This window comes from Cuculus canorus, chromosome 3 (assembly GCF_017976375.1).
Source record: "Cuculus canorus isolate bCucCan1 chromosome 3, bCucCan1.pri, whole genome shotgun sequence".
NCBI lineage: Eukaryota > Metazoa > Chordata > Aves > Cuculiformes > Cuculidae > Cuculus > Cuculus canorus.
Genome location: NC_071403.1, coordinates 48,269,503 through 48,284,438, shown reverse-complemented (window position 1 = coordinate 48,284,438; position 14,936 = coordinate 48,269,503). Strand labels below are relative to the sequence as shown.

Genomic DNA, 14,936 nt, shown 5'->3' with positions numbered 1-14,936 from the left:
GGGCAATCTGTGAAGTATTTTTAAAGCTTCTTTTCCCTCTCCTATCTTTGGCTTGCTATCAGTGTGCCTGCTGCCTAGTGCAAGCCAGCATTGTCGTTTTGCAGAGAGGTGCGCTAGTCTGGTAATGATCAGATTTTTTCTTTTTTTTTAACAATGATGCTTTGCCGATTCTTCAAATTTGTAAGTTTGGGATACGTATTTTTTCCTTTTTATTGCCTTGTAGGTTATTCTGTCCTATGTTTTTCTTATCTCTTATCCTTCTTTGAAAGAAGGGCGTGAGGAGGAGAAAAAAGGGAGAGGAAGGGAAGATAATCTTGTCTTTTGCAAATGCTGTGCACATGGTTTTCTGCAGGGAAAGAATCACCTGGTGTCTTTCTCTTGTTCTGTGGTTATTTGCATTAATTCAGTGTCACGGCACTTCCTAGCATCTGCTCTGCCCACTATTTTCTGCCTATTTATCTGAACGTTTCTTCTTGCATTTTTCCAGAAATCCAGGAACCCAGCAGCTCTGCAGCAATAATACTATACTTAGCACTTGCATCTTCAAATAAAAAAAACCCTTAAACTCCTCACATCCCTGGGAAACAACTGCATGCCATTAACAGAGAAAGACATTTGTGCCTTCATTATAGTCCCACCTCATTGTGGCAGGAGGGGAAGAAGTTGAGTGCTGCTTCTCCAACAGAGCAGGGTTTACCGCTTGCAGTTCTGTAGTTAAGGCTCACAGTGGCTGAGCCATTCATACTGAAGTCGGTAGGGACGGGAGTTATCTGCTGGACAGCAACATTAATGCAGATGTAATTGGGAAATACAGCCTTTTTCTTGGATTCTACATTGCAAGTGAAATGCCCATCATCTTCATTTACCTTTGTGTGTTGCTGAAGGGAAGGTGCAGTAGATATTAAAGTAGATTATTCTGTTAAAATGTAGTGGTCCGATATGGAGACAGTAGAAAACCCGGCAGCATGAAGAATTTATTTTACTCTGTAAAGTGTTTGATGTTGCTGTGGCATGGTGCTTGTTCTTGTTCATTCTCTTCTATTTCCTTGCTTCAACTGAACCAGTTTCTAGGTTTCCGGATGCTAGTATAACAAGACAAAGGTGGGATAACCTCTGCTTCATGTGTCGCCACAATCTTGCAGCAGGAAGCGCATTTTTTTCTGAAAGAGCCAAGCATAATCATGCTTAACTGTTTCTCCTGTTTTCGATTAGCACCTATGGGTCTTGCAGATATGATGACACCCGGTGAGTCCAAACTACCCCTTCCTCTCAAAGCAGATGGCAAAGAAGAAGGACCCCCCCAACCCGAGAGCAAGTCAAAGGTATTTACCACCTCCGCATGTGGTGTTGGTTCAGCCCGCAGAAGTCTGCTGTTTTGTCCTTCATCTTCTGGTTTTGGCCTATCCACTTCTGTTCTTTCCTGCATGCCTTTCCATTCATGTGCAATTTCTTTGTTTGTTTGTTTTCTTTTTTTTGTTTGTTTTTTTTCCCTTCATTGTGTGGATCTGAAAGTTACTAGTTCTTACGGCATTTTAACTTGCGGGGGCAAAGCAACCCAAGCCAAAAGTTGCGTGGGGATTTGGCTGTGCTAGGTGGGTGGGAAAGAAGGGTCTTGCCTGGTTTCAATACTTGCAGCCATTTTTCTCTGCCTTCAGTTATAGCTTCCTGTTTTGGCCGCCTCAGCAGCAGCAACATACTTTAATATTTTGCTTTCCTGCCTTATTTGATTAAAATAAGGTGAACAGCTTGGTTTTTTTCTTTCTTTCATAAGGGGAAACCCATGCTTAGCATTCCATGTGAGCTTGAAATAAGCATGGTGGCTTAGTCACTTTAGCCAAGCATCCAGCAAACTTTCCAAATTATACTAATTAACAATGTTGTTTTAATACCGTTTATATATATATAAATATATTTATATATGTGTGTGTTTTCTGTATGTGTCTCTCTGTTTATATATATTTTATATATAAAAATTGGTCCGTCTGTTAAATTGGATGTATTTTTTGTTTTAATAAAGTTTGCCCTGCCTTTGTCATATTATTTTTTTTTATTCCTCTACCACAGGATAGCTACAGCTCTCAGGGTATTTCTCAGCCCCCAACCCCAGGCAACCTGCCAGTCCCTTCCCCAATGTCCCCAAGCTCTGCTAGCATCTCCTCATTTCATGGAGATGAAAGTGATAGCATTAGCAGCCCAGGCTGGCCAAAGACTCCATCAAGCCCTGTAAGTGGCTCTGGTTTTTTTGGTTTTTGTTTATTTTTTGTAATGAATTATATTTTAATGCTTGCTTGTTTGTTTTGTAAATTCCTTTTCGTCATTGTTTATCCACTAAACAGTTTTCTTTCTTTATAACACTGGGTACAAATTCTGCTCTCGGACACATGACTGTAAGTTCCACTGCCTGGCTTCAGTGGGGCCTGAGCATGCTTATCCCAGGGCAAAATTTGTCCCAACAGTACTTTGAAATAAGAAAGAGTAAAATTGCGTGCATCATGCAAGTGTGCTGTCTGGTAATACAGCAGTTGTTGTGAAGAAAACATCCTTCCTGTAATGCATCAGCTTCCAAGCATGCCGACTGTGTTGTTAAGGACAATTCCATTTCTGTTCCTGGGCCCAAACTCCTTCACACAACTGACTTCACTCTGGTTGCTGCACTTGTCTTTGCTAGGATTATTTAGAAAAAAACAAAACAAAACAAAGTGAGAAATTTTCTCCCCTGTTGAAACTAATATCCATCAAAGATTAACCACGAAAAAGCTGCCACGTATAAGTTTGAAACATTCTGAATTTTGCATTGTGTGTTTGGAAATACAATCATTATGTTATCGGGGCACAGTCTAAAATAAAACTGTTTCTGATTTGCTTCATTCAATTATTTTGAAATAACCTACATTGTGGGTAGAAAAAAACCCTGATGCTTGTATGCTTTTTGGAAAACTATTTTTTAGATGAATAATGTTTATTCATTCTCATACGGGTTGTAAGCAAAAACCTGAGACGTGTGGAGCTAAAAATGGATTTAATCATATATATCTATATATGTACATACGTAGAAAATCTATATGCATATATAGAAAAGACAATGCAGACATAAGCTGATACGGCCTATGGGGAGCAAATGTCTGCTTGGTCATTTTTGCTTTGTTTTTTTGAATTAGAAAAAAAATCTATATTGTTCCTCTTTTCTTTCTTTTTACCAATAGTAATAATGATCATAATTTCTCTGTAGAAAAATACTGAAATATATTCTTGGAAAAAATATAAAGGTTTTTTTTTTCCAATGTTAATATGCATTTAAATTAGTAACAGTTCTTTTATAATGACTTAATTTTCACAAAGTGATATATTGAAGAGTATGTCTAAGGGCAAACAGAGGGAGGCCAATTGGAGGGGAAAAGATCTACTCATACAAAAAACAGACATCTAGTGAAGCCCCTGAGCAAATGGGCACCATGGCATGAAATGCACCACCTTAATATTTTGATGTTTATTTGGCAGCAACTTTGAGTCTCAGAAGGCAGATGGTGTTACTTGTTCCCGCAAAGTCTCATCTTAACAGCGATTCTGAAAGTGTGGCACCAAAAACTGTGTTAGTTTCCTTTGTAGTAATGTTTATAATATTTCTTGTTTGAGCAGTTTTCTGGAGGAAAGCAAAGGAGTGCACAGGCTGTCCAACTCAACGAGTTGTTCTTCTACAAGGCTACCAAATAATAGTGCATTCCTGAGCTCATTGCATAAACTGCCTAACAAATCTTAGAGTCATCGTGAACATATTTGGAGTTTTTTCCATGTAAATATGCCTAAGTACAGTGTTGGAGAAAATAAACAGAGCAACTTTGTGCTTTCAATTTCTTCTGAATGCCCTTCTGTCCAAATGCTGCTGCATCTTTAGCTTCAGTTAGCTTCTTGGTGCACAGATACGGATAAATACAATGCTTTGGAATGACAGAAAAATAAATGCTGTAAATTGGCTGATTCCTTTTGTCCCATGAAGGCCAGTGTATTGGATAACTTCATTGACTTCAACAACAGCCTGACATAGACTGGAACGATTGATTGCAGGCGTTTCATTACACTTGAAAACAGCTTGAATTTGTTCATTTAAATCCCCAAGCTGCTTCATGTGCTACAACTTCTCCATTCCAGCAGAGGATAAAAGCAAGGATGAATGGTCTGTGATTCACTTCACAGTATCCCTGTGATCCTACTAAGTGGATTCTCTCTTTCAGTAGTTTTATGTGGAAGTGAGGCATGAAAAAATGTGGAGAAGGAATAGTTAAATATTATGTTTTGAGGGTTCTTTGGGTACATTAGTAAAAGAACATTTCTGCTATGCTAATTTCAGGTAGTGTACATCCTTGACAGTGGCAAGGTGGCTTTAAAATTCTTTGGAAGAGAAATTTGAAGTTTAGGTGAGAACTATGCAGGGTCACTGCAACATGAATAAAACAGTAGGTTATGAAAACCCCATAAAATGTTGTTCATAGGTACCTGTTCCTAGGGACCTGTGAACATAACCCGTGACTGAACTTTGGCAAGTTTTGCTGCCTGTGTATGCATGCTCTGTTCCGTAGTAAAATAGGTCTATGTAATAAGAGTAATATGGTTAAATTCTTTATTGGAGTAGGGGAAATGAGCAGTAGATAGTTCTATAAATTCAGATTTTTACATATATATGTACAGAAACCACTACCCACTGCCTTAATGTGGGAAGAACTCCTACTGAAATTTGTGTTGCTCTGAAGGATTCTGCAGACTCGCCTTACAAGGGTCTGTATGTAGTACAGTTTTAATAGGTGTGAAAATAAATATTGAAAATAAAGTAAAGGCTTCAGCAGATTTAATGTGGGAATTGGCTTTAGTATCCACGTACTTTGGTGGGTTTTGTTAAATCAGCCATTTAAACATGGTCAGTCATATCATGTGAAGTATGCTGGGGAGTAGGAGCAGAGTAGGCTGCTATTAAATCAGTAAAGGTATGGGCCGAAGGCTTGCACCAGGATTCTTTTACCACCAAAATTATATCAGCAGGCTTTACAGAAGAAAAGCTTGTGATCTGTATTCTTCCAGCATTGCCTGACATGCACACATTTTAGTTAACAGTCCGCTAGTGGGATCATTTTGTAATAAACCCTTCTTTTCTGAGGGATAACATTTACCTATAAGCAAATTCAGGCTTCCAGCTGAACCTGTCCATGTGGAACTGAAGTTTGTTTGTGTGTAGACTTGCTTGCACACATCTGTCATTTTTATATGTTTACATTTATAAAAATAGAGAAGAGGAAAAGATCTTTACTGTTGAGGAATAGCATTCTTCCCTCCCCTGCATTCTTCTGAAGTTAACATTTCATTTCAGAAGAAAATTGCACCCATTTTACAAAGCATGACAACCTGAAAGCTCACACAGTAAGAAACACTTCTTACCTTCTGTAAGCTGTGAAAAGTTTTCAGATTATACTGTCATTTTAGAGCCTGCTACCACACTGCTGAAAAGCTGCATCATTTGAGACATATATTAGAAAAACCCAGAATGGAAAATTCTTCACTGATTTCCGTTCTGCTCTGAATCTGACTTCAAAAAAAGAATCATACCATATAAAAAAATGTAAAACTGGTAAATCTGAACATTCTTAATTGTGAGCTACCATAAAAGTGAAATAGAAAGGATTTTGTTTCCTCATATATTAGAATATAAGCACATGCAAAATTTGCTGGGTAAAACCTGAAGTTTCCCACCTTCGTTATTATTAGAGTTCTGTGGCATTGTAAGTGTTGGATTAAAATTAATGCTTATGAGCAGTAGAATAAATTTGTTCTTGCTGCAGTTGGTAGTGGGCTAGCTCCAGTTTATTCAGTTGTTCAAGACTAGGTGATGATGTATCTGTTCTCTCTACAAAATCAAATTAGTAGCAGCATTACTAGTCTACTTCCCTCTTTACACCCACCCCCAAAAAATCTTCAGTCAAAGTATATTTGTTGAAAAGAGTTAAAACTGATTTTCTTTGACACCCAGATAGATAGCAAGTGATGCTTAGAGTAAGATGGTTGTCATTACAAAATCAGTTTGTGCTTTTATTTCGTAACCAGCAGGACTCATGTCAAAGCACTTTCCTGCCAGCCACTTAGTATCAGTAAAACAAATTCAGCCTGGACTCTCAACTTCAGTAGGAGTTGTAGCACAACTGAATATGGCTCAAATAAATTCAAGAGTGCGCCTCACTGCTAAGTAAGAAAGGTGATAATATCTGTAGGATGGACTACTGTAAAGAAGTTACAGTATCAGGAAGCAAGGCAGAAAACTTTACAGGAGGCTGTTTATTTAATTAAAATGAATATCCATTCATTGGAAAGAACAGCAATGGCTCAAGGAACTGCTGGGTCACCCCCCTTGGCTTCATGTCTCTTTTCTCCTGGCTCTCCTCCAGCATTGCCAAGTTTCAGCTAATGGCTGGAGGAAGATACAGAACCTGACATATTTTCCAGGCTAACATGCAAGATGAATGGTGGCAATGCTTTTAAAGTCATTGGCAGTTGGATGCTACTCCATTGCATCTTTTTTGGTGTTGAGTACCAGTGCTATGTGGGGACATGGACAAAGTAGGTGGTTCTGTAGCATCCGTGAGGGTCGTCTTTAGAGGTGTTCAGCTAGAAATAAGTTCCTGTTTGCTTCAGAATAATGCTGTCTCCTTTTCAAAGCAAAGAAAAGGCAAAGGCGGGAAACAGTGATTGACTAGATTAGTTTAAAGAAATGTCTGCTGCAGTCAACAACAAAGTTTAAGATTTTCCTATACAGACAAAAAGGATATGTTTCCCTTCATGTATTTGGCTCCTTTCCCAAAGCTTTATATCAATCTTTTTCTCTTTAGCTTAATTCTGAACCATTCCCATCTTCCACCGCTGAGCAGATCATTTCACCTTCTGCAGGCAGGAGGATCTTGCTGCAGTAGCAGCAGCCTCACTCTGCTATCAGATCAGAGACACCTTGGATAGGACGTAGTCCATCCACACATGGCACAGAGCCCAGCTCACAGCGTTACATTGCACAGAAAAGATACAGTGAGAAGTTACGGCTTGGGTAGCAGCCTCAGAGCTTTTTGCCTTCTCCACATTGAGAAGAAGAGGATATCAAGATAACATGAGCTTTTATTAGCTGTAAAGCCTGAATAGCAGCATTAGAACAGACTCTCTCCTGCAACTGTGCCGTGCGACAAAGAATTCTGCTCTTTCCACCTCTTTCATTTTTCCTGATAGTGATTCAGCTCTGATTGCTGTGCATCCCTCGTTTTCCCCAGGTCTTAATAAACACAATCTTTGCGAGGGAGGACATGTGAGGTTGCTGTCTTCTGTCCTCTTTCGAGGGAGGAGAGTAGTAGCTATTCATAAGCGTTACTGGTTCAGGCAGCTAATTGACAGTTCACAAAGATTGCCACCAATCTCCTTGTACTGTAGGCGCTCTTGCTTATCCTGCTTTTTGGCCAGCGGTGATGTGAAGAGGTAGTAAAGCATAACCATTTGTGACTTTAAAGAGTGCTACTCCTAAGTGTAGTAGTTCATAATGATTCACACTTTAGGCTACTTTTTTGCAATTCCTTTTCTGGAGAAACACTTTCAGGTTTCCTAGCCCCTTTTTGGGGGCAAAGAGGAGAGGGTTGATTTGGTTTGGTTTTAGGATTATGTAAAATTGTGTGGGACAAACTTATGTTAAATTTTACCCAAACTGTTGCTTGCAAAGCATTTGGAGATACATGGTTGAGAAGCACTACGTGAGAGCTACCTCTTCTTAAAATGATATGAGGCAACATCAGGAACTTGCCTTCTGGGATCCAAAGTTCAAATCAGTGAAAGAAATAGGAAAATGGGGAGTTTGGGCCCTTTATTTAAAAAGTTGAATTTTCCATATATGGACAGAATGTAGTGTTTGTGCCTGAACTAGTAGCCTTCATTCCTGACTGTTGTGTGATAGCCTTAGTTTGTTTGACATCTTCTCTTTTTCAATGTTGTGAGTTTCTTACTTTCTTTTCCCTCCCCCTCCCACCCTTCCCCCAACTCTTTTTTTTCTTCTTGTGATTTAGAAATCAAGTTCCTCTACCACAACTGGAGAGAAGATCACAAAGGTCTATGAACTAGGAAATGAGCCGGAGCGCAAGATGTGGGTAGATCGGTACCTCACGTTCATGGAGGAGAGGGGCACACCTGTGGCCAGTCTGCCAGCTGTAGGCAAGAAGCCTCTGGACCTGTTCAGGCTCTATGTCTGTGTCAAAGAGATTGGAGGTTTAGCACAGGTGAGAAGAAGTGCTTAAAAGTGAACCTTTTGAAAAGATGGCACACATTTTTATCTAGACTATTTTCTGCTGGTTATACTTTTAGCCTTGGCAATGTTGTTGAAGAAAATAGTTTTGTGCTTTAATACTTGTCTGGACTTAATTTTGGGCTGCATAATTGCCCTAAAACTCTGCAGTTTGAATCAAAATAGACCATTGCTATGGACAGGTGAAATTGTCAATAATGCCACTAAGAGAAGAAAAGAGGAAAAGGCCATTGGGTCAAAGTTAGAAACAGGTGATAGAGCAGAAGGAAAAAGGAGATTCTGAAATCCATCCTTCGCAGTCAGGGATACTGCCTTTATGACAAATCAGTTCACCTCTCCAGAGAAGTGGCAGATGTGTTCTTGAAATGCGGCCATTTGTCCCAAACCTTTCATCTCCAAATCTCTCTGTATGGTGCGCGTGTTTCTTAGACACGGACTGTGCTTTCCCTGAGTTTGGAAAATGCTTAGAGGATACTTTAATTTGCCTTACTAACATAATGATTACAAAGAAAAGGTGAATCACTTAATGGAGATTAAGGAAAATGAAAGCAAGAAGATCTGAGAATCAAACTTTCACTGATAGAAGAGAGCTTTGGTTTGTGTTCTCACCAGTTAACTGGAAGTTTCACAAAGAGGTGTTTGGAAATTACGGGTGAGTTCTGTAATACTGACAACCACAGAGCAAAACTCATGGTTCGTTGTCTACCACCACCAAAAGGGAACACAAGAGAAAATGGTCAGTATTTGCAGCCCTAGGTTTGGTATTTGAAGTCTTCTGTCCTTGCCTGATGCTTTTAGAAAGCACTCCTTGTGTCTAGGGTATCACTCTGGTGAGGTGCTAGAAGCTACTGTGAAATGCTGATACCCATAATTTCTGTGGATTTAAGAACACTTCTGGATGCTCACTGCTTTGCAAGATGAGGTGTTAAACCCAGCTATGTTGATAAATATGTATAAACAATATTAAATATAAAATAAATACTTAATATTTAGACAGATATGATTTTACACTAATTAAAAAATCTGAGCTCAAAAATAAGGCAAAAAATTAGATTCTTATCAAGAGAGTACCTTTTAATAATCTATGTTGTTAGCTCAAGAAAGAAATGTCCAACATCGGTTAGTAGTATTTTTAATGCTTTTTTTAATAGTACACCTCACAACATAGGATTTAACTGCAGAATTATATCATTGGCCCTTCAAGTCCAGAGAATTTAGCTGTTCCTGTTATTAAATGAAGGCAGAGAAACCTAATATACTTAACCTTGCCAGTTGTTAAATGCTCTATACAGGTAAGAGATGTTTTCCTGACATCTTTAGAGATCAGTTCATGCCCCTCAGCATCATAAAGATTTGATAACTTTTAGCTCAGAAACTTGTAAATTGTACAGGTAAATTGTATCATGCAGCTGCTCTGCTTCATACAGTGTGATTGTGCTCATAGTATGGCTCTTAGCATCAAAAATTAAGCAAGATGGGAGGCAGATGGGATATTCTAGAGAGTCATTCATGTTTGCTTACTATGGAAATTTATTTTATTTTGGGACACTTAGTGCTGATTTGCAGTGACAGACATTACGTGTTGCCAAAGAATAGGTGCTATTCACTTAGACTGATCTTTGAAAAAGCTTGAGTTACAAATGTGCATGCTTCAATACTGGTAAAAACTGATGGTTAAAGGCTACTGATCTTGCTGGTGTGCTCACAGGAATGATCACCATGCTTATCTGTTTCGGGCTACTGAGAGGTACAGAGCTTTGCTTGCTGAAGTTTATTTAAATGCATCTATGTGATGCTTTCAAAAGCTGTTGCTCCAACTGCTGCACTCTACATCTCCTGATTCTGCCCAGGGAGTGACAAGGAGTAGAGCTGTGCAGCAGCGGTGCATATTCTCCATCTCAATAGTTGCAGTTGATGGGATCCCAACACGAACAGACCAGCTGTTGACAGTCTCATTTTAAACGCCTGGGCATTTAGACATGAATGTTTCTATTTGCTTCATGCAATGTGTTCATTATGCACCGCTTAGCTGTAAGTCAGTAGGCACAAAGGGCTGTGTAACTGGATTTCAAGCCACAACAGGGGCAATTTATGAAAATCTTGTCTCCTTTAACTCCTGGGTTCCTGCAGGATGTACCAGGAAAATAAAAACGTTTCACATAGTCGTGCCAACCTGCTTGCTATTAATGCTATCCTCAAAAGATCTTTGCTGACTGGTAGCAGTTAAGGTGTTATTAAACACTGAGAGAAATGTAACGAATGTTTCCTTTGCTGGCACACAAACGTAGGAACAGTATGGCAAATGATAACCTTTGTGACTGTACAAGTTAAGTTGGAGTCATTAAAATCTCAGGCTTCAGGGCAAGTAGCAGCCTTCATGGTGTGCAAGAATCGGGATTCTTCCCCAACAAAAGCTGAGATGCTCAGACATTTGTGGCTCATTTAGTTCAGTGGTGCTTTCTCTCCTTGGATCATACCTAGCAATTGCACAACTGGTTGAATGAACTTTGGGGCATCAGATATTGCAGCAAAAATACTGGCTGTGATAAGTGGTACAGCTGAGCAAGCCAGTGGCATCATCTCGGATGACAGATGAACTTCGCTGTTATTACAGGTCAGCTGTGTTTGGGGAACTCATGAACAGAGTCTTTCAATATTCTCAGCATTACACTGCAAACAAGTGAAGTTGTATAGTCAGCACTGCATGCTGGACTAGCCCTGTGTGTTTGAAGACTGCCTTAATTAATTAAGGAGCCTCGCTTCGCTCTGCCTCTTATCTTAGCCAAAGGATCATTGATCTGTCTCTGAAAGACGCCCTCAAGTGAAAGGACTTGAACCAGGAATTATAGGCTGAACTGTTTGACAACTGGTGACTGTTTTGGAAAAAAAAATATTTTTCATAGCAATCCTCAAACGCTTAAATTGCAGAATAATGCTGTTATTGCTTTCTAAATTAGTTTTTAGTAGCTGCTTTTTAATTAGGATGGGGTGGGTGCAGGTGAGTGTCAGAGAGGGGGAGGATGAGCATGAATGTGCTTGGAGATGGATTGCTAACTGAAGAGCATAGGCCTGGGAAGAGTGCAAGGCATTTTAAAGATGCACCATGCAGAAGACTCTCCACAAGCAAAGCTTTTTATGTAGCTATCAGCAGGTTTCTTAATGGTTTTATAACTGTAAATGCTGTCTATGCATTACTGTGTGTGGGAGTAATGAGCATTAGTTAAAAGAGGAAAATAAAAAAAAGTAAACCAGGACATTAAGACATTAAGTGCTTTTTTTTTTTCCCGTTTTTTCTTTATTTGTCTCCTGACTGAAACAAACCACATTGCTGCAAACCAATGATTCTGCCATTTATTTTCCTAGGTTAATAAAAACAAGAAGTGGCGTGAACTGGCAACCACCTTGAACGTGGGCACTTCGAGCAGCGCAGCCAGCTCCCTGAAAAAACAATACATTCAGTACCTGTTTGCCTTCGAGTGCAAGACTGAGCGAGGGGAGGAGCCCCCTCCAGAAGTCTTCAGCACTGGAGATACTAAGAAACAACCTAAGATTCAGCCGCCATCTCCTGGTAAGTCAAAAAAACTGCAGCCTCTTATACAACCGTTTTTTTTTTTTAATGCAAAAGATACTAGGTTGCAGTTTATATATTTAGAAGCAGGTATTGCTAATGCCGGACAAAGGACAAGGATACATGTGTTGTTGGCATCTTGTTTTCAAACTTGGAGCTAGCTCTTGAGTCAAGTCAGGTTTAATCTAACTCTGAAGGACCATCCGCAGTCGTGTCTGGTTTGTCATTGCTCATTCTAACCCATAAAGATGTGTGTGCCAGCATACCCTTAACAGTTAGAGTTACGTTGGCATAGTGAAAAGAATAGCATTCTGTGCGGATGGCCTTGCGCTGTAAGACAGGAGGCAGCCGGGACTAAAGGGACCGTCCCTTTGTCTAAAGATCAGATTCTGGTACTTGCTCTGACAAGCTATTCAAGCTAACAAGTTCGTTGCTATGACTCTGAAGCTGCATTTTCAACACAACTGTTGGTCAGTAAAGCTTCAGTTGGAGTCAGAATGGCAGATGCTGGACTGATCAGTGGGTCTCAGATGGTTGCTCTAAAACAGCTCGTGCTGAATGTGTGGCAGATGGAGAGTGTTGAGAGTATGGTGTTTCCCTTGTAGGGAAACTGCCAGACCTCGTAGTTTGGAGGCAGGCTCTCCATCCTTTTGTTGCTAATCCTGTATGTCAGATAAGTCATTAGCATCATTGTCTCTGTCTTCTTGTCTGAAGACTGGACCTGGAAATGCTTGATTTTGGCAGTTCTTTTTGCAGGTACAGTGTGGTGTTTGAAACCACACTGTTTTCTTTCTAAACTAATTCAGTTTGAGACTCTCAAGACCGGGTAGTCATGAGTGATATTCAAGGCAGGAAAATTCTTTAAACCGTAGCATTTTAAGTACATAGGAAAACATGCAGTAAGTATTAGTCTATGTTGACTTCTGGATTACCCATGGAAGATGAACTATTTCCTTTGATTTGCTGGTTATTAGGCTTTTCTGGCCAACAAAATAATTTTTATATTCCAGCCTTCATAATTACTGTTAGGTAGACCGTCTTCTTTAATTGGCAAGAGAATATAATTCCTGGAACGTTGACAGCAGTTTCCTGCGTTAGAAGGCCGTATTTCTGTTAGTGCAGTTCACTGGTTGAAAATGGGAAATGAGGCAAGTCAGGGACTCAGCAACCTCTCCAGGCAGTTTGGAGGCTGCATGGCTCCAGTTTAAGAATTTCTGTTATGAATACCAGAAAATTGCAAAGACCTTTATAATCAAATAATACCATTCTCGCTTTTACAAGATCATTTGTTATGATAGCACTTTGTCAATACAGAAAAAGATTAAGGTAATAAGGCTTAAATCTTTTTCAGCCTGATGTATTCAGTGTAAGGGTTTTGGGGAGTGTTTGGTTAAAATCTTTCTACATACATCTCTTTGTGTAATAACTTAAATATTTCCTTCACCTTGTTAACACTTAGGGTTATCACGTACCCCAGCACTGATTATTTAATAGGATAACTAGGTTATATTGCAAGGCAATTTTAGAAGGCAGGGGAAAAAAACTTGGTACTAGAAGTGAAGTGAAGCCCATAGCCCAGGTGTTTACTTGTCTGAGAAGAGCACAGAGTGTCCTCAACATGCACCACTGCAAAAAATAAAAGATACTGGATGTACCTGTTGGCTAGTGAGGAAAGCTGAAACTGTTGAGGAGGGTGAAGATGAAATTCGTCTGTTTCTAAAACAGCAGTACTAAAAATGAAAGAGTATTTTCTTTGATGTCTCTTCCCTTACCCCCGCTCCTTCCAACACTGCTCTCAGTAGTTGGTTTGGGGATGATCGCTGTGAACTGGCTGAATTTTGAGTTGAAGAATCATTATTTAAACACATTAGCCTGAAACAAAGTAGCAGAAATGTCAGAGGTACCATTTTCAGGGGGTCCTTTTGCATCATGGTGCTGCAGATGAAAATGGTGAAGTCCAAGTTTAAATTTATCATAACATTCAAGCAAGCTGTCTGTGAGGAGAACTGAAACTATTTTTCTAAAATAAAAACACAGCAGGACATAGAGACTAGAAGAGGGGGGAAGGAAGCAAAGATCTCAAGGTTTGTTTTGTTGGCAAGAAAAGAGCTCGTGTCACTGAATGGACTGCACTTCTGTATGGAGAAAGGCTTTCCCAGTGTGTATCAGCTTTAGTACATGAAATCCCGCTGAGGTATAGATGCTGCAGAGAGTACAAGCCTGTTCTCTTTAATAGTCAGCTTTTTTTCCTTGCTCCTTTTCCTTTAGTATATACCAACATTAACATTTTAACTGCACAAAAGAAGTAGAGTTTTGGATGTACTTTAGATAATCTGTTACTCTCTGGCATTCACAGGGAACAGGAGCCCAATACAACAAGAAACAGTAGCCTCCAAAGGTCCTTGCTTTAACCATTAGCCTCTGTTGTGCAGTTAGCTCAGTGTGGGCAGAGCCACTTTGAAGCCAAATCCATTTGCAGAAAACTAGTTACAGTATTAGGACTGAAGTTAATTCTGATAAAAAAGCAGGGGGACTTGTCTCAGGGAGGAGGATGGTATATTTTGTCCACTTCTAACCAGCTTATTCTATGAAAGATTTTAAAAACCAAGTCATCTGCATAAAACTTTTTAAACTAAATATTTCAATTGCTTAGAAGAATATAAAGGTAATGCATATAAGAATGTATATATAATATAAAGGGACTGTCAGCCTTCTTGTTACAGAGAAGAATTCAATTCCTGTGTAGATGTAGTTCCCAGGCAGATGTTGTGCAAGGTGGGAGTATGATGACACACAGTTCAGAGCAAATCAGTTGTTGCAGATGTCCTGCATCCAAGGAGCGATTATGTGACTGCCTCTCAGACGACCTTTGGAATGCAATCATAGAGAGAAGGTTAGGAAACACTACAACAACCGTAGTGATGAGATTCCCATAAAAGAGCTTGATCGAGGAAAGGATGCAATGTACAAGTCAAATTTATGGGGTGCAAGGCAGTGGTCTGAGTCCATTTGCTTGCAGCACTGTGCTTGGGATTCTCCCATCAACTCTGCTTTTTACAT

General features: G+C 39.6%; 1 protein-coding gene across 8 annotated transcripts in view; it reads left to right on the top strand.

Annotated features, from left to right (window-relative positions):
- The window catches only part of ARID1B (AT-rich interaction domain 1B), a 336,332-nt gene that overhangs the window by 301,080 nt on the left and 20,316 nt on the right, over positions 1–14,936 (top strand). For 5 of the 8 annotated variants that reach the window (XM_054061620.1, XM_054061619.1, XM_054061618.1 and 2 more), the window contains 4 exons: positions 1,213–1,322; positions 2,065–2,223; positions 8,073–8,282; positions 11,672–11,876. In XM_054061620.1, coding sequence (XP_053917595.1) covers positions 1,213–1,322; positions 2,065–2,223; positions 8,073–8,282; positions 11,672–11,876 — 684 coding nt within the window. The remainder of the gene's footprint in view (positions 1–1,212; positions 1,323–2,064; positions 2,224–8,072; positions 8,283–11,671; positions 11,877–14,936) is intronic. The other 3 variants (XM_054061622.1, XM_054061624.1, XM_054061623.1) reach the window with 1 other exon arrangement.